Source organism: Pogoniulus pusillus, chromosome 7 (genome assembly GCF_015220805.1).
Source record: "Pogoniulus pusillus isolate bPogPus1 chromosome 7, bPogPus1.pri, whole genome shotgun sequence".
Lineage (NCBI taxonomy): Eukaryota > Metazoa > Chordata > Aves > Piciformes > Lybiidae > Pogoniulus > Pogoniulus pusillus.
In genome coordinates, this window is record NC_087270.1 from 39,252,250 (window position 1) to 39,272,513 (window position 20,264).

General features: G+C 45.9%; 1 protein-coding gene across 15 annotated transcripts in view; it reads left to right on the forward strand.

The window, feature by feature from the left end:
- Positions 1 to 20,264, forward strand: part of HMBOX1 (homeobox containing 1) — a 153,095-nt gene that overhangs the window by 84,539 nt on the left and 48,292 nt on the right. For all 15 annotated transcript variants that reach the window (XM_064146660.1, XM_064146664.1, XM_064146670.1 and 12 more), the window contains exon 5: positions 10,370 to 10,480. In XM_064146660.1, coding sequence (XP_064002730.1) covers positions 10,370 to 10,480 — 111 coding nt within the window. The remainder of the gene's footprint in view (positions 1 to 10,369; positions 10,481 to 20,264) is intronic.

Here is a 20,264-nt window from a genome sequence, read left to right on the forward strand (position 1 = left end):
TTTGCAGCCAACTCAGGATTGTTCCCCTGGACCTTTACAATGAGAACAGAAAGTGACTTTTGGCACTGGATTCAGTGTCTCAAGCAGATAGCTGCAAGACACCAGTTTCTTCCTCCCAGTTCCTTTTACAGTTGAACTGTGTCATCCTCCAGATGCTTGGTGGGAAGGTCTGTAGGAGCTAATGCATTTTAAATATAACCCATGGCCATGTGTAAGCAGATGTGTAGTACTTGTGTGCCACCATTAAGTACATAGCTACAGCTTATCAGAAAGGAATAGTAAATTTCAAAGAGATATTTGAAGGGACCAGATTAAAGAGTGTGCTCAGCACTACTAAGGAGAAACATCAGCTTCCTTTCAAAAGCACAGTGTGGTGAAGAGTGACTGAAAATAGCTCAGGGCAGAGATCCAGAGAAGAAAGCATGTATCCCAGCACTTCCAGAGTTGTCTTAGGCCTGATGAGTGCTAGTTGACTTGTGTATTCTTCAGATCTGTCCAACATTGCTTCCCATTCAACTGTGAAACAGGCTCTCAAGGAAGGCCTGGAAGGCACTTCTGATTCATTAGAAACAGCAGTTTGAATAGACAGCTTGCAGAACGCGTGATCATAGATGGTATCTTCTCAGTATTTACAGACTTAGCCTTAACTGATACAGCTGTTCTGTAAATCATCAGTAAACCAGAGGCTAAATAGATAAAGAAAATCCAGAGTGGTCAGTAGTAGATGGCATAGGAGAGGATCATAAGACTGCAATGGTACCTTTATAGAATGCTGTTCAGCCTCCAGTGATCCCTGTCTTGAAGTCCTCTTTATTATGTTAAACAATGAGGCTTGTGAAAGAGGGCAACTCCAGAAGAACAGATCACCAACCCCTGCGGGCTGGTGTGCTTGCAGCCTCCCTCACCATTTGTCAGAATACAAGCTTAGCAGGCTCTTTCTGGAGGCTTTAGTGCAGATGTTGGGCATAGCTGACTTGCTCATCCATTGGCTACCATCCTGCACCAGTGGGGAAGTCTTTGTTAATAAAAGCAGAATTGCATGGCCTCATCTTTTAGTCTTAATCTTTTCTGTCCTGGGAAATCAGAAAAGAAAGAAATGAAAAAAATGTGGCTGACTGGCTCTGTGCAGGAGGAGACTTTTTGGCATGGCTACCCATGCTGGCAACTTTTTCCTTGCATTCTCTACCAGTTTCTTTACTATAAAAGTTGGGCATGTGTAATGGGAAGGCAGAATGGCACAGAAAGTGGAAGGGAGTAGTAGTCCATCTGAACAGTGATATTAGACCTTTGGCTAGGAACCTAAAACTTTGCTCCCTTGTTTTAATTACAACTGGGTCTGCATTGGAGAAGTGATGAACTCCAGCTAAACCATTATATTTTCACGTCTTCAAATGGCAAGTCTTGGATTAGCTCATCAGAGAGTATAATCTTTCCCTGGTGCTTATGACCATACTCATCCTCATTCTGTATCTTGTTTTGACCTGTCCTGTCCTTAGAATCATAGAATCAACCAGGTTGGAAGAGACCTCCAAGATCGTCCAGTCCAACCTAGCACCCAGACCTGTCTAATCAACTAGACCATGGCACTAAGTGCCTCATCCAGTCTTTTTTTGAACATCTCCAGGGACAGTGACTCTACCACCTCCCTGGGCAGCCCATTCCAATGCCAATTGGAATTGGAATTCCATTCCAGTTGGTGCATTCCAATTGGAATTCCATTCCAGTTGGTGCAGGAACCTCTGCTACAACATCTGCCTCTTGAAACTTCCTCAGTCCACTTGGGATTTTATTCAGAAAGGTCTCTCTCCTTTTTTCTCATCTTAATTCTAGTATTGCAGTGAGCTTAGAGAATACACATTCCTGCATCAGCCAGAGGCCTACAAAGCACATTGAGCAGCCTTGCCTTTAGAGTAATAAAAGCATTTTGGTTGGAAAAGTCTTGTAAGATCATGAAGTCCAATCATTATTTACAGACTCTGCAACAGTAAATGTCTTTTCCTTTTGTTTTTATTGTGCTGCAGTGTGAGAGGACGGGAAGAAATGGAGAAGGAGGCTATATGAGAATGGAATACAGAGTCCAAGTTTTGCAATAGAACAACTTTTGGGGCTCTCAGTCTGTCTTAAATTGCTAGAAATTTGAAAAGTCATTTAGATTGTGAATCTGACAGGGAAAATTAGACCTGGAAGACATCTTACAGGACTGCCCAGGGTACAGAGAGGAGAGGGCAGATTGGAAAATAGTAACAGAGAATTAAATGGTGCTTGAAAATAAAGGAAGGGTTGATAAGAAGCAAAAAACGTAGCATAACACTTATTAGTGCTGGCCCTAAATACAGGAGCTGCTTTTTATAGAAAGTTTTTTAATGGTGTCTGTAATAAGATAAACAAGAAGCACTTGGGTTGGGCTCTGTATAAATAATCTCCTACTGATAAGAAAAATGACAGTATAAACAGGAGCTAATAATAGTTCCTGCTGAATTTCCTATCGTGTTATTTGAAGCTCCTTTTAACATAGCTGCAGCTTACCCAGGGGTAGGTATTTAGCCCTACATGTGGTAGGTGAGATGCCAGATTTTTATCCACAATCATTTTAAGTTGTGTGCTGCAATTTGCTATAATTGCCACCAGAATTGTATCTGAGTACCAAGTAAGTTGTGGAATACCTAACACACAGAACTTTCCAGTGCGCAGCTCTGCTGAACTTCCCTATTACTCTGCTTGTGCAATTCAGCCCTCTCCTACTGCCTCCACCTTAACTGTGATCTTCAGGACTTTGCTTTATATTATGCATTGTATATTATAGATTTATAATTAGGGTGATGAAGCTGGTGAGGGGCCTGGAGCACAGCCCTGTGAGGAGAGGCTGAGGGAGCTGGGGGTGTGCAGCCTGCAGCAGAGGAGACTCAGGGCAGACCTCTTTCCTGTCTACACTACCTGAAGGGAGGCTGTAGCCAGGTGGAGGTTGGTCTCTTGTCCCAGGCAACCAGCAACAGAAGAAGGGGACACAGTCTCAAGTTGTGGTGGGGGAGGTCTAGGCTGGATATTAGGAGGAAGTTGTTGTCAGAGAGAGTGATTGGCATTGAAATGGGCTGCCCAGGGAGGTGATGGCATTGCCATCCCTGGAGCTGTTCAAGAAAAGCTTGGATGAGGCACTTAGTGCCATGTTCTGGTTGATTGTTGAGGGCTGGGTGCTAGTTTGGACCGGATGATCTTGGAGGTCTCTTCCAGCCTGCTTGATTCTATGCTAAACACGCACATCATCTAGCACGGTGGAGGGCAGCCTTGGAACACCGCAGTCCCTTAAGGTTCAGAACCTACACACAGGGATGCTGAGCAAATGCAAACAAAAAAGTGCAACTTAACTACTTCCATCGTGAGGAGAATTCAGAGAATTACTGAACGATTGATTATCCAAAATGGCAAGGAACGATTCCGAGAAGCATTTTCCCTTCCTCTTGTGGTTTTTTTTTTCTTTTGAATTTATTTTATTTTAGGCTCATGACAAGAGAGGGAATGATTTGTTTTTCTATGATTTTGATCTTTGCAGGTTTTCTGTAAACAAGCTTTGCTAATCTCCCAAATTGATAGATGTCCTTTGCAAGCACGCATTGTATGAATCTAGGACATTGCTTACAAACCGGAGAATTAAACCACAGTCGGTTACTTTCTTCTCCAAATCTGACATATTCCAGGTGCTTCTGAAAAACTCTTTTGAAAGAAACATTAAAGAAATGCAAAGCAGAGGCACTGAACAAATATATCTGTGAAGGTGAAAACGAGTTACCAAAGACTGGATGAGTAGTAGTTTTGAGGGTTCTGAGTAGATTTCTACAGCATATAAAAGTTGCCTTCTCTTGAAGATGTGTTTTGGCATTTCTTTATGTTTTTGAAAGGGAAGCTGTTTTTCCCAAAACACTTTTTTGCCCCTCTACTCCATTTTGGTGAGACCCCACCTGCAGTACTGCATGCAGGTCTGGAGCCACTGTGACAAGAAGGATGTGGAGATGCTGGAGCGTGTCCAGAGAAGGGGTATGAGGAGAATCAGAGGGCTGGAGCACCTCTGCAGTGAGGACAGGCTGAAAGAGTTGGGGCTGTGCAGGCTGCAGAAGAGGAGGCTCCCAGGTGACCTTCTTGTGGCCTTCCAGGATCTGAAGGGGGCTAGAAAAAAGTTGGGGAGGGACTTCTTAGGCTCTCAGGGAATGAGACAGGACTTGGGGGAATGGAGCAAAGCTGGAGGTGGGGAGAGTCAGAGTGGAGGTGCGGGGGAAGTTGTTGAGCATGAGAGTGGTGAGAGGCTGAAATAGGTTGCCCAGGGAGGTGGTTGAGGCCCATGGCTGGAGGTGTTTCAGGCCAGGCTGTGTGCAGCCTGCTCTAGGGTAGGGTGTCCCTGCCCATGGCAAGGGGTGTTGGAACTGTCTGATCCTTGTGGTCCCTTCCAACCCTGACTGATTCTACGATATCTGTAAGAAAGAGTGGGGCTGGCCAGAAGAGCTCTGTTTTGTTTATAATTAGAAAGTTTAACTTGCTGTGGGAAGGACCTGGGTGTCACACATTCAGCATTTCACAGAATGGTGGGGGTTGGAAGGGACCTATGGAGGTGAGCTAGTCCAAATCCTCGAGTAAAACAGGGTCACTCAGAGCAGGTTGACCAGGATCATACCAGGCAGGTTTTGAAAGTCTCCAGAAAAGACAGCACAGCTTCTTGGAGAAGCCTATTCCCAGGCTCGATGATCCTTGTGGTCCCTTCCAACCCTGACTGATTCTGTGATTGAGAAGATGCTTTTTTAGGCTTCTCCAGGCTAAAGAGCACCACATCTCTCAGCCTTTCCTTGTCAGATAAATGCTCCAGTCCCCTTGTTATCTTTGCAGTCCTCCACTGAGCTCTCTCCAGTAATTCCCTGTCTCTCTTGAACTTGGGAGCCCCAGTACTAGGATTGAGCCTAATACTTCAGATGTGGCCTTATTAGGGCAGAGGAGGGAGGGCAGAGAACCTTGCTTAACCTGCTGCTGACAGTGTTCTTAATAACCCCAAAAGACCTTTTGTCTTCTTTTCTATAAGGAAACATCTCTGGCTCCTGGGGAACTTGTTGCCCACCAGGATTTCCAGGTCCTTCTCTGCAAAACTGCTTTCCAGCACGTCAGCCTGAGCTGGTGGTTGGGGTTTTTGCTCCCCGGGTCCAAGACTCTACATTTGCCCTTTTTGAACTTGAATTTCTGTATAATCTTTTGTGCTTACAGCTTCCTTTTCCAGTAATTTCTGTGTGAAAAGTACCTGTGCTCATTGCAATACCTCCACGCCCGTGGTGATGCTGAGCTCAGAGTATGACAGTGTTCCTTGAGGTCCGTGGTTGAGTCTGAGAGTGAATTTCCTCAAGGCAGCTGGGATTTTCAGTGCTGCACAGAACTTATTTCATTAATCTGCTGCTGGCAGCAGGATGACTTTTTTTTTTCCCCCTGCCAGTGCAATTTCCTAAAGTAGCATGATTACAGATGATGTGACAGGATGGTACTGATGGTAGTAGTAGTCATTGTCCCGATGAGTCAACTGTGTAAAACCCACTTGAGATGCAAGAAACTCTGACATAACAGTTTTGGGTGTTTTTTTTTTTCACTGAAAGGAGTGAATGATGACTTTGTGATCAGGACACTGTACTATAATCTAGGAGGTCCTGGATCAGTTCTTCTGCTAGTGACTTTGCATGTGAACTTGAAGCAGCCAAAGTCTTGGAGGATACATTACTGGGGCCTCTGAGGCAAGCTGAGGTATAGATGACAGATATCACACCCTGGGCTGCATCAAAAGTAGGTGAGCGGAGGTGATTCTGCTGTCTCTGCTTTGGTGAGACCTCACCTGGAGTGTTGCATCCAGCTCTGGAGTCCTCAGCACAAGAAGGACATAAACTTGTTGCAGTAGGTCCAGAGGAAGACACAAAAATGATGCAAGGGCTGGATCCCCTCTGCTGTGAGGACAGTGTGAGAGCTGGAGTGGTTCAACCTAGAAAGGAGAGGTCACCAGAGAGACCATACTGCAGTCTTTCAGTAATTAAAGGGGGCAATAAGAAAGGTGAGGACAATCTTTTCAACAGGGCCTGGGCTGAACATGGGGTGATGGTTTTAAATTAAAAGGGAGGAAATTAAGAGTAGGTGTGAGGAAGAAATTGTTTACAGTGAGGGCAGTGAGACATTGGTCCAGGTTGCCCAGAGAGGTGGTAGATGATACTTCTGTGGAGACATACCAGGTCAGATTGCATGGGGCTCTGAGCAACCCATTCAGAGGGTCCCTGCTGACTGCAGGAGCATTGGACTAGTTGACCTTTAAAGGTCCCTCCTGACCTAAAGCATTCTGTGATTCTGATTCTATTATTTTGTATCTTAAAAAGAGGATTGGTGTGGATAGAGAAAACAGTTAATAAGCTCCACTCTACTTACAGGTCTCTGAAACAAGGAAGGAAAATAATGAAAATAGGTAAAGAATGGAACTCAAAAGTGCCTTCTAGATGCTGCACACTACATTTCTAAAGCAAAACCAAGCCCAGCTGCCTCAGCTGCAACTGACATGTTATCTGGGTTTGCAGCATTGCTGTAGAAGTCTCCTAGCCAGAAAAAATAGGCTAGTGCAGAAAATTCTATGGTCTGCAATACCATTCAGGAGATCCCTTAGTCGAACAATAACATCCTGAGAGCTTGCAGTGCAGTCACTGAATCTGTGTTGGTGTCCTTTACAAAAGTCTGTTTTGCAGAAGTGACTTTATAAACTTTGAGGCTTTGCAGTGAGTCAGATGTGGGCACGGCAAGACATGGCTTTAATCTTTTGTCTCTTGCTCCTTGGCTTTGTTTCAGGCACCTTGTGTGAAGTAGCTGACATTTGTACCACTTCCTGACAGTATCAGGCAGATTCTTGTGCAGAATTTGGATTTTCCACGATATGACTCTTGTCAAAGATACTTAATCTCTATTTACAATTTTTATCTAATTTTGTTTTGCATTTATCTCTTCTGTTGTCATCCAGACACTCAACCAACACTCATTCACTGCACTAAGTGGACTGTAGTGAGCAAGTAGAATCATAGAATCAACCAGGTTGGAAGAGACCTCCAAGATCATCCAATCCAACCTAGCCCCCAGCTCTATCCAGTCAACCAGACCATGGCACTAAGTGCCTTGTCCAGTCTTCGCTTGAACACCTCCAGGGATGATGACTCCACCACCTCCCTGGGCAGCCCATTCCAATGCCAATCACTCTCTCTGCCAAGAATTTCCTCCTAATATCCAGCCTAGACCTCCCCTGGCACAACTTGAGAGTGTGTCCCCTTCTTCTGTTGCTGCTTGCCTGGCAGAAGAGCCCAACCCCACCTGGCTACAGCCTCCCTTCAGGGAGCTGCAGACAGCAATGAGCTCTGCCCTGAGCCTCCTCTTCTGCAGGCTGCACACCCCCAGCTCCCTCAGCCTCTCCTCACAGGGCTGTGCTCCAGGCCCCTCCCCAGCCTTGCTGCCCTTCTCTGGACACCTTCCAGCACCTCAACATCTCTCTTGAATTGAGGAGCCCAGAACTAGACACAGTAAATATGTGGGGCTGTTACCCAGTGAGCTATGCAGCCAAAAGCAGGGATTGAGACAGAAAGATTCATGTGTTCACAGTGCTGAGTTTAAAAAATTGCTTTTCTAAATCACAGTAGTAGGTGAGGACCCGAGAATTTTCAAAACTTTGTGTTTTCACTTGTGTTCAGGCATCTGGATTGCATGGTTTAAGCTAGACTGAAGCCTTGGTTAGGGCTAGAGAGTTTTGTTAACTTACAGACACAGAATGGCAGGGGTTGGAAGAGACCTCTGGAAGTCATCTAGTCTAACCCCTGTGCTAAAACAAGAGTGACCCAGTGTAAGTTGCACAAGCAGGATTTGAGTGTCTCCAGAGAAGGAGACTCCACAGCCTCTCTGAGCAGCCTGTTCAGTTCTTTGGTACCTTCACAAGAAAGAAGTTTCTCCTCATGTTTAGGTGGAACCTCTTCTAGTTTGTGCTGACTGTCCCTTGTATCACTGATCACCATGAGTCTGGCCTCATCCTCTTGACCTTGAACCTGTACATCTTGAAATGCATTGATGAGATCCCCTCTCAGTCTTCTCCAGGCTGAAGAGCCCCAGGTCTCTCAGCCTCTTCAGTAAGAAATATGTTCCAGCCCTCCACTGGACTCTCTCCAGTAGTTCTCTGTCTCTTGAACTGGGCCCAGTACTCCAGATGTGACATGACTAGAGCAGAGGAGAGGAGGAGGAAAGCCTTTCTTGACCTGCTTGACTTAGTTGATTTCTTTTGCTTTTCACTTATGCTTCAGCAGTTATTTGGTGTAAGCTTGGCAGATTCTAAGGTTTGTGTTTGGCTGAATAATTCCACTCCTCTAGTAATACAAACTCAATTATATATCCAGGTGTGGACCTTGCAGGTAGTCAACTCTTGACTGCCCCAGCTGTTTCCAAACTCTTTTCAGTTGTGAAGCAAAGGCAGCTTTTGGGAGCAGGAGTGTTAAGAAGATAAATAGACATATGGGAAACAAAACCAACCCGGGGTATGTTTTGTGGGCAGAGCTCTGTTGCACAGCAGTAAGCTTGTGTACTTGAAACAAAACAGACCTATCCCTTTTCCTCAGGACAATTGAAACTTCCTAGGCTCTGCATTTCTGTGTGAGGAAGAACAGTTAAGAGCATAAACCCAGTGATTTAAAAAAATCTTGGAGAGAACCCACCTGAATGTGATACCTGAGAGTCAAGTTTAATCATTCTGAAGTTAACTAGCTTCAGTGTTCAATGCAAAAAAAAACTCCCTGAACTCGCAGTAAAACCCTATACTAGGAGTAGTGAAACTACAGGGGGTCGTTTTTCATGAGTTAAATATGGTTGTAAAACATTGATGCATCTCAAGGGGAGAGGTAGGTTGGTTTCTGTGTGAAAACCTGCCTTCCACATGCCTCAGTATTCGCACCAAGCAGGTGGTAGCACAGGTGGTGTTCAAGTGTATTGTTACTTGGAGCACCTCCTAAAGCTTTAGTTCTCAGGAGAGTTCAGATGCTCTTAACCCTTTCTCATCACTGAAGAATCTAGTGGAAAGTACAGAAAGTCCTCCTACCCAAAGTCCTGGTTTAGTTATTCAGCAAAATAATTCTTTTTATGTTTTCCCATGAACTTGTTCACCTCCTTCTGCACTTCTAAACCTCTTGCTACATCAGGTTTCTAAATCACTTTCTGCACTGATCCTTCATTTAGTGTCACCCTTTGGAAACAGCTGCATTAACTTCTAGGACTTTTCTCCCTTTTGCTATTGAGATATTGGAACATGTCCAGAGAAGGGCAGCAAGGCTGGTGAAGGGCCTGGAACACAAACCCTGTGAGGAGAGGCTGAGGGAGCTGGGGGTGTGCAGCCTGCAGAAGAGGAGGCTCAGGGCAGACCTCATTGCTGTCTACAACTCCCTGAAGGGAGGCTGTAGCCAGGTGGAGGTTGTTCTCTTCTGCCAGGCAAGCAGCAACAGAAGAAGGGGACAGAGTGTCAAGTTGTGGCAGGGGAGGTCTAGGCTGGAGGTTAGGAGGAAGTTGTTGTCAGAGAGAGTGATTGGCATTGGAATGGGCTGCCCAGGGAGGTGGTGGAGTCCCTGTCCCTGGAGGTGTTCAAGCTAAGCCTGGCTGAGGCACTTAGTGCCATGGTCCAGTTGACTGGCTAGGGCTGAGTGCTAGGTTGGAGTGGCTGAGCTTGGAGGTCTCTTCCAACCTGGTTGATTTTGTGATTCTTAGAAATCTTGCTTTAAAAACTCTGGAACTTTTTGTACCTAATCTTGCCAGGGTCTTGCTTGAATCCTACTTTGCTGACAGATGGTTGCCCTTTCTCTTTTGTTTTCTGGCTGTTGTTATAGTGGCTGATAGTTGACTTGCTCCATTTCTGGGCTGATTTCATCTCTATCACAGAAACTGTTCTGCTTATGCAAACATTAAGCTCTCTTCTTATGTAAGCATTGAATGGCCATAATCTCCTAACTAAAATTATTTACATGTAGTAATGGGTGAGGGACTTGTTCCCATTTCACAGAAGACAAAATTTAAGCATTGTGAAACTTCTGGTGAATTCAAGTCAGTGATAGATTTGGCTTTCCAGTTTGCACCCTCTTTGCTTGTGGGTTGATTGTGCTGATTCCAGGATGTGCTTTGGCTACAGTAGGAAATAACAACAGGGATGAGTTAAAGCAGTTAGGGGCAAGGAGGGGAAGCTTGAACTCTTACTTTTCCTGTGATTAAAACGTTGTGAGTTCCTGGGCTTTGTAAGACAACACCTTTCATCAGTATATAATCCATTGAAAGTTTGTTTGTTTGCTTTGTTCTCCTTTTTTCACAGGTATCAGTCAGAGCCGGATCTCCCATTGGCTGTTGCAGCAGGGGTCAGACCTGAGTGAACAAAAGAAAAGGGCATTTTACAGATGGTACCAGCTTGAGAAGACAAATCCTGGTAAACAAATACAGCCTAAACATCTCCTGATGGAGTTTTTGGGTTGTTTTGTTAGTTGGGTTTTCTTTTTGGAAAAGAAGCATTTTGTCACTGGTTTTTATTATCACAGAAAATTTCCTTCTTGGTCTTAGGAGCTATATTCCCTCTGATCAATGTACTTGTTTAAGAGGGTAGGAACAAATCTGCACTTTGCAGCAAATAATTTAGGATTGACTTATCCATAACTGATTGTCCAGCTCCTCAGTCACGGTTGCTTGCCCTGTCATCTCACTGCTAGCTGACTTTGGCAATCAGATTGAATCAGTGAAGTTGTAGTTGGCTAACATGAAGTAGGTGCCAAGGCTTTTCAGAATGAGCAAAGAGAAGACATTAATAATGGCTGCACAATATAAAGTTGTAGGAAAAAAAGACCATGTTTTGGTGGAGACAAACTGAGGGGTGACTTTAGAGGGTTTTGGGTTGGATCTCAAGCTCATGGAATTGAATCAAAGAATTGTTTAGAATGGAAAAGAGCTTTATGTTCTTCAAGGTCAACTGTTTACACAGCACTGACAAGTCCACTAGTAAAGCATGTCCCTGAGCACCACATGTCTTCTAAATACCTTTAGGGTTGGGTACTTCACCACTGTCCTGGAGCAGTCTGTTTCAGGGCTTGACAACCCCTTCCGTGAAGAAATTGTGCCTCGTGTGCAACCTAAACCTCCAATTTGAGGCTGTCTCTTGCCCTGTTGGTTGTTACTTGGGAGAAGAGACTGCCTTCTACCTTGATCAACTCCCCTTTCTGGGAGTTGTAAGGAGTGAGAAGATCTCTCATGAACCTCTTTTTCTTCAGGCTGAACAATCCTAGTTCCCTCAGCTGCTCCCCTGTAAGACTGGTTCTCCAGCCCTGACAGTTACAGAGCTAAGTTGGAGATGGGTCTGTCAATCCCTCTTGCTTCTTCACATCTCACAATTGATCTGAAATATAAAAGAGAAGTATAGCTCCTCCTTATCTGCAACTAACCAGCAATCTTCAGAATCATAGTTGAATTAATTTCCTTGCATTGTTCTTCTCCACAGATTCTGTTTGACCACAGTTCTTATTTTTCCCTTTAGTGGTTTTATTGTAAAGATGAAAATATTTACATTCAATTTCCTTTAAACAATGGCATGATTAAATTAACTGTGTAATTGTTTTAAGGAATTTAAGACTCAGGCTCTCTAATATGAACTTTGCTTCAATATGAAGAATTCTATTAAGAAAAATTACAGGAAAACAAATCCTTCAAACTTCTGCTCTGTGTGTAAGCTGAAAATCAAGAGGCTCCAGCTGTCAGTTGGCCTGAGAATACTTCAGCTTAAAATTGGGTGGGTTCTGAATGACAGCTGAGTCTGTCCATTCTGTTAAGCATCTAGAAAATGGTTTAAAGAATGAAAGTGCTAAGGGTTGTAAGGTGTTGGCAAGCTTGCAGAGGTCCACAAGAAGCCTTGGTGTTGCAGTGTGTGCAATTGGGACACTAGGGATCAGCAAAGTTACTGGATACAACTGTTTCGTATTAGCTGCTTTGGAAGGCTAAAGTTGTACCCTACAGAGTAACTCTCAGCCCTGGAAAGATTGAGCTCCAACACAGTGAAGAAAACTAGAGTTTTTGGAAGGTGTATTTTGGAAAAAGTACTCCAGAGCCCTCTGGGTGAGTCTTCCCTGTAGCCATGCATCTGCCCACATTGTTTGGACTTGTTTCAGAAGTAGTATTCTGCACTGGGAGAAGAGAAGCCTTGTCAAACTTAGCACTAAAATCTTCCTCCTCTTACCCTTCTTTCCCTGTATCCTCAAGTTCACCTCTTGTGCATCCTTCCACCCTTGAGAAGGGTCTAAGGAGGGAACACCAGCAGCACCAAAGATTATGGCTTACATTGAAATCAATTGACTTTAACCTCTACTTTTCTGTCACAGTGTCCTGATGAGATCTTGCTCACTTTTTTACACACATGGAAATATTTCTTGTGAAATACAGAAGCATGTCCAGCTGTGTTTTGAAAGTCTCCAGAGGAGACTCCACCACCTATCTGGGCAGCCTGTTTGAGTGCTCACATACCCTCGAAGGAAAAAAGTCTTTCCCTAATAAAACCCCCTGTGTTCCAGTTGGTGCCTGTTGCCACTTCTGTTAAGAGCCTGATCACATTCTCTTGACCTCCACCCTTTAGCTACTGATAAGCCTTCTTCAGGATAGAGCCCCCAGCCTTTCCTTGTAAGAGAGCTGCTCCACTGCCCTTGTCATCTTTATGGCCCTTTGCTGGACTCTTTGCAGTAGTGCCCTATTTCTCTCAAACTGGGGAGCCCAGAACTGGACCAAACAATCCAGAGGTGGCCTAACTAGGGCACAATAGCCCTGCTGGCCACAAACTTCTGCATGCACCACAGACTACTCTTGGCTATCTACTTAGGTTGGACTGGATGGTCTTGGAGGTCTCTTCCAACCTGGTTGATGGTATGATTCTATCTTGTCCACAGTCACACATTGCTGGCTCATGGTGAATTTGCTGTCCACTAGCACTCTCAAGTTCTTCTCTGCAGAGCTGCTTTCCAGCAGGTAAACCCCTAACCTGTACTGGTGCATGGGGTTATTCCTCACTAGGTGCAGGACCTTACGCTTGCCCTTGTTGTACTTCATAAAGTTCACCTCTAGCCTACTCTCCAGCCTGTCCACTTCTCACTCACATAGAGAGAGACTCCATCACCTCATCTTGCTGGTCTCTCTCTCTTGAAAAGTGTGTGGCTGTCCATGAGAGCATCCCAATCATGGAAGCTATCCCACTACGTCTCCATAACTGCTATGAGATCATGGCTGTGCAACCACACCCACACTTCTAGTTCTTCCTGTTTATTCCCCTTGCTCATAGTGCTGATCAACAGGCATTTTAGAGGGGTAGTTGAGTAAGAAGGTTTCCCTGGAGGGGTGCAGAAGGATCCATCATAGTCGTATACATCCTTCAGGTAGTTGCCCCTCTTGCTCTCCACTTAGAAGGAGGCTAAGGAATGTTTGCTGCAGTTCTGGTTGACCTGGGTTATTCCCTCACAGGATGGGATGGCATGAGCATCTCTTCAAAGAAAGAAGAAGTTTAAAAGGCAAAATGGCTCTTCTGCCTAGGCCAAGTGATTATCTGGGTGCATTTAAGTTGTTTTTAGAGTGAAATAATGTTTGATTTTACTTCAGAGGCTGAGGTGGTGAGAGGAACCCTCAGTTTTCCTGTACCTTTTGGAAAAGTGCACTTGAGGGAAACAGTTGTGTCATTTACTGTAGGATAATCCACTCCTTTGAACTATTGCCATTTGCCATTGCAGGGCAGCCTGACTAGTCAAGAAATAGTTAACATGCATATGTGCAAGTGTATACAGAATACTAAGAAAGGTATTAGCTTTGTTCAAAACATAGAATGATAGAATCAAGCAGATTGGAAGAGACCTGCAAGATCAACCAGACCATGGCACTAAGTGCCCCAGCCAGGCTTTTCTTCAACACCTCCAGGGACAGTGACTCCACCACCTCCCTGGGCAGCCCATTCCAATGCCAATCACTCTCTCTGCCAACAACTTCCTCCTAACATCTAGCCTAGACCTCCCCTGCCACAACTTGAGACTGTGTCCCCTCGTTCTGTTGATGAAGAAGAGCCCAACCCCACCTGGCTGCAGCCTCCCTTCAGGTAGTTGTAGGTCTGCCTACAGCAATGAGGTCTGCCCTGAGCCTCTTCTTCTGCAGGCTGCACACCCCCAGCTCCCTCAGCCTCTCCTCACAGGGCTGTGCTCCAGGCCCCTCACCAGCTTTGTCTCCTTTCTCTGGACACCTTCCAGCACCTCAACATCTCTCTTGAATGGAGGAGCCCAGAACTGGACACAGCACTCAAGGTGTGGCCTGAGCAGTGCTGACTACAGGGGCAGAATAACCTCCCTTGTCCTGCTAGCCACACTGTTCCTGATACAGCCCAGGATGCCATTTGCTCTCCTGCCCACCTGGGCACACTGCTGGCTCATGTTCAGCTACTAACTACCAGCACCCCCAGATCCCTTTCTTCCTGGCTGCTGTCATCCACTCTGTCCCCAGCCTGTAATGCGCTGCTTGGGGTTGTTGTGGCCAAAGTGCAGAACCCTGCCTTTGGCCTTGTTCAGTCTCATCCCATTGGCCTCTGCCCACCTATCCAGCCTGGCAAGGTTCCTCTGCAGGGCTCTCCTACTCTCTAACAGATCAACACCTGCTCCTAGCTTGGTGTCATCTGCAAACTTACTGATGCTGGACTCAATCCCATGTAATGTAATAACGTAAGGGACGAAGGGTGACTTATAAACACATCAAATGAGACTTTTCTTTCTTTTATTTGAAGAGCAAAATGATGCTGTGACACTTTAAATCATCCAAAAGCAGTCCTGCGTCTGCTAACCAAAGAACTTATTTTGAGGCCTTAGGGCAGTTTGAAGCTGCTGATGTTGAGGTGTTGCTGGATGTTCTCTTGTGCCAAAGAGACTCAGCGGTTCCATGATGTTTATTATTTGCCAGCTTGCCTTGGTCTCTTGAATAGGCTGTTTGTGTTTGCTTGGATTTGATTGCTTAGTTGCGTGTGTACTTTGTATATTTTTTCCTATCTTTGGTGATGGGTGTTGAGGCAACAGCAGTCTGAAACACTGCTAAAGAAACAAGGCTCATGGATTAGAAAACAACCCTACTGTGTGTGCAATAATCTCACTGCAAGTTTCTCAGTCAGTGCTTTCCTGGTAGGAGTGATGTTGGAGTCAACAGCAACGGTGTGAATTCCAGTGTAATAGTGTTTGGAAGCTTTTTTCTGAAAGGAGTTGCCAGTTAGGGTGAAAAGCAGGTTTTTTTGGTCAAAGGGAAGAAGTCAGTGCTAAATGCTAAGGTTTGAAAGATATTTAATCCAATTAATGGGGGTGGTTTTCATTTAGAGCAGACTGTTTCTTTTTGGACACATCCCTTGTGTTGTGAAGAGAACTAAGAGCATTTTGGCAGTAGATAAATAATACATGTTTCAGAAGCCAGTGGCATAGAGCCCTGTAATGTACTCATTTTTTTTTTCATAGCCCATGGGTTTTAAATAAATACTTCTTTTTACATTGCTTAGCCTTGTCAGTGTGGCTGGTGCTGGGACTTGTTAGACAATCATGGAATCAGTCAGGGTTGGAAGGGACTACAGGGATCATCTAGTTCCAGCCCCTCTGCCATGGCCAGGGACACCCTAACCTCAATTGGGCTGCCCACAGCCTCATCCAGCCTGGCCTTAAACACCTCCAGCCATGGGACCTCAACCACCTCCCTGAGCAACCCATTCCAGCCTCTCACCACTCTCATGCTCAACAACTTCCTCCTCACCTCCAGCCTCAATCTCCCCACCTCCAGCTTTGCTCCATTCCCCCCAGTCCTGGCATTCCCTGAGAACCTAAAAAGTCCCTCCCCAGCTTTTTTGTAGCCCCCTTCAGATCCTGGAAGGCCACAAGAAGGTCACCTGGGAGCCTCCTCTTCTGCAGCCTGCACAGCCCCAACTCTTTCAGTCTGTCCTCACAGCAGAGCTGCTGCAGCCTCTGAGCATCCCAGTGGCCCTTCTCTGGACGCACTCCAGCATCTCCACAGCCCTCTTGTCCCAGGGGCTCCAGAAGTGGATGCAGTACTCCAGGTGGGGTCTCAGCAGAGCAGAGGGGGAGAATCACCTCCCTGGCCCTGCTGGCCACACTGCTGCTGCAGCCCAGGCTCTGCTTGGCTTTCTGGGCTGCAATTGCACACTGCTGGCTCCTGTTGAGCTTCTTGTCCAGCAGCATCCCCAAGTCCCTCTCCTCAGGGCTGCTCTCCAGCCACTCACTGCCCAGCCTGCATTTGTGCTTGGCATTGTTCAACCCAGATGCAGGACACTGCGCTTGGTCTCGTTTAACCTCCTGAGCTTGGCTTGTGCCCACCTCTGCAGCCTGTCCAGGTCCCTCTGGATGGCATCTCTGCCCTCCAGCCTGTCTGCTGCACACTGTGAAAAGTTTGTTATTGAGTAACTTTAGTGTGTCTTTGGCCTCAGTGTGTTGCAAACGGAAGGTGACACCTAGAAATGATGTGTTGAAGTTACAGATGGATAGAGACTGCTTCCATTTAGGCTGGGTATTTGTTTCTGACAGTCTTCTGTAATAGAAAGGCAGCTGTGGTCACCTTGGAGAAAGCTATGTGCTCTTCCTCCTTGAACAAGAGGGAAAGAGAAAGGTAGCTATTATCAAGACATAGCATCTCCCTTTGCAGTTCTTGTTTTAGCTGTAAGAGAAGCACCTACCAGAAAAACCAAACCCCCCCAAATCAAGGGCTGAGTATCCCCCAAGATTTGTGTTGGAAATTTATTGTTGGTGATTTACTGTTGTACAGAGCTGCAGAGAAAACAGTCCCTGCTCCCATCCTTTCTATCCATGGAAGGAGCTCTTTGAGGAACCTTTTGCTGTGCAGGCTGCCAATTCAAATCTAGCCTGACTCAGTAGTATCTGAAAGGTGTTTATCATGTGATCTCAGGTCACTCTGGCTGAAAATAAAGTGTGACATCTGTTCTTATCAGTATAATGTACGATAGGTACATGCTGCAAAAGCTTGCTGCTAAATGAGTTTTTGAAGCTGGGAGGTGGCCTGAGGCTTGCTCCAACCATCCTACACCTTGCCCCTCTGTGGCAGGGCCTCTCTTGAGACATGTGATGTGGATCAGCAATTGCATGTGATGCTTTTAAGTGCTAGCCTCTTTCTTCAGGATAGTGCTGAGGGAAGGCACTCTCAGCACTGAGAGTACTGACATAGAGCTGCATTCCAGCCAGAGAGCATCTCCTTTGCCTCCTCTCCCCAAACCCCACCTGCAGCATCCCCAAAGCCATGCCCCACAAGAGGGAACTAGCTGGCTTGCACAAAGAAAATTCTGTGTTGTTGCAAAAGATTTTCATTGCTGGCAGGTAGTGAGAAGTGTCTCTTTTCATTTTCCTCTGCAAAAGGAGCTCTTCCCAAATGGTTCACCTCTATACCCTTTATAGATGCCTTGCTTTTTGATGCATATACTAAGCTGGAAAATCTCATCCTGCATTTGCTTTGCCTATTCTGCTCGGGAGAGAAGTTTTACTTCTCTTTAAAAGCTGGTTTAGAGGTTTCTAAAAAGCTCTAGTAACTAGGATGTAACTTTACAACTCACTAAGGGTGGTGAGAAGATTGCAGTGGAGCATTGGAACAGGAGAATAAACAGGACCCCTGAGCACTCACTTCATCGAGGGGAATGAAGAAAAGCTCCACAGTTACCTTATCAAATGTCCTCTGCTTTTACCATTCCTACATCCAGGCACATTTCAGGCCTTTGTATGCACTCAGATGCTTCTCTTTTTATGTGTGTGCAAAACCAGTGATGAGTACTTGCTTGTGATTCTCAGCATACTTCTCTCTTACCTGCTGCTGATATTGATGGTACCCCATAGACAGGAGAAGTAGCTAAATTGATGTAGCAAGGCTACAAAAAAAAAAGGCATCCTGTATTCAGTGAACATAGCAGTCACAGGAGCAAATTTATGCTTTAAATGCAGAATTTCTTTCAGCCTTTGTCTGAAAAATCTCAGGCAGCTTTAATGAAAGTAAAGAAACATCTGCAAATCTTACCTTGATGTTTGTCATTGCTGATATTCCTCTCCTGGCCCTGTGAAATGAAACCATAGAATCATAGAGCCTAAAAAATAATTCTGGTTGGAAAAAACCTTGAAGATCATCAAGTCCAGACTTTAACCCAAGATTACTGTGGCCAGTAAGACAAGGGAGGTTATTCTTCCCCTGTACTCAGCACTGGTCAGGTCACACCTTGAGTACTGTGTCCAGTTCTGGGCCCCTCAATTCAAGAGAGATGTTGAGGTGCTGGAAGGTGTCCAGAGAAGGGCAACAAAACTGGTGAAGGGCCTGGAGCATAAACCCTATGAGGAGAGGCTGAGGGAGCTGGGGTTGTTTAGCCTAGAGAAGAGGAGGCTCAGGGGTGATCTTATTACTGTCACCAACTACCTGAAGGGACATTGTAGCCAGGTGGGGGGTGGCCTCTTCTCCCAGGCAACCAGCAATAGAACAAGGGGACACAGTCTCAAGTTGTGCTGGGGTAGGTATAGGCTGGGTGTTAGGAGGAAGTTCTTGGCAGAGAGAGTGATTGGCATTGGAATGGGCTGCCCAGGGAGGTGGTGGAGGCACCGTGCCTGGAGGTGTTGAAGCCAAGCCTGGATGAGGCACTTGGTGCCATGGTCTGGTTGACTGGCCAGGGCTGGGTGCTAGGTTGGACTGGATGATCTTGGAGGTCTCTTCCAACCTGGTTGATTCTTTGATTCTATACCAAGGCACCACTAAACCACATTCCTCTGTGCCATGTTTCAACATCTTTTAAATCCTTCCAGGCATGATGACTCCCTCACTTTGCTGGGCAGCTTGACAACTCTGTCCTCGTGTCTATCCTAAACCTCCCACAACCTCAGTCTGTTACTTTTTGTCCTGACACTTGTTGCTTGAGAGAAGTGGAGGATTTCCACCTTGCTAAAAGCTTTCAGAGAGTTACAGAATGTGAAAAGGGAAAGTACATTGTTGAGACAATGCAGAGAAAGATGATTTCTTGTCCTGGTCTCCCCTGCTGCCTCTTTTAAAAGATGTGTTTTAAAGTTTTACAAATGTATTTAAAACTTAGCAGCTTATAGAATCATAGAATGGTTTAGGTTGGAAGGGACCTCAAAGCTTCCAGTTCCAACCCCCTGCCATGGGCAGGGACACCTCCCACTAGAACAGGTTTCTCAAGGCCTCATCCAACCTGGCCTTGAACAACTCCAGGGAGGGAGCAGCCACAACCACCCTGGGCAACCTGTGCCAGTGTCTCAGCACCCTCACTGGTAAGAACTTCTTCCTAACATCCAGTTTAAATTGCCTCTCTTCCAGTTTAAACCTATTACTCCTCGTGTTGTCATTACAAGACCTTGTCAGTAGTCCCTCCCCAGCCTTCCTGTAGGTCCCCTTCAGATACTGAAGTCCACTGTAAGGTCTCTTTGAAGACTTCTGTTCGCCAGGCTGCAGAGCCACAACTCTTGTAGCCTGCCCTCTGCCCACACTGCTCTTGCTGCAGCCCAGCACAGGGTTGTGTCTGGGCTGCACTCACACTGCAGGCTCCTGTGGAGCTTTTCATCACCCCAGACCCCCAGGTCCTTTTCCTCAGGGCTGCTCTCAGCCATTCCCCATCCAGCCTGGATTTGTTCTTGGGATTGTGCTGACTCAGGTGCAAGACCTTACACTTGGCCTTGTTGAATGTCATGAGGCTGGCCTAGGCCCACCTCTGCAGCCTCTCCAGGTCCTTGTGGATGGATCCTTGCCCTCTAGCAAGTGCCACACAGCTTGGTGTCATTTGCAAACTTGCTGAGGGTACACGGCTTCCTCTGTCCATGTCACTGACAAAGCTGTCAAACAGCACTGGTGCCAGCACTGACCACTGAGGGATGCCACTTGGCACTGGTCTGCAGGTGAACATTGTGCTGCTGATCACCACTGCGTGTGGCCACCCAGCCAGTTCCTTGTCCAGCAGTGCTCCACCCATCAAGTCTGTGTTTTTCTCCGCTATGGTGACCAGGATGTCATGTGGGACAGAGGCAAATGCCTTACTTAGGTCCAGGTAGATGATGTCAGTTGCCCTTAACTTGTCCACTATTGCTGTGACTTTATCATAGAAAGCCATTAAATTTATCAAGTGTGGTTTGCCCTTGGTGAAGCCATTGCTGGTTACCACCAATCACCTCTGC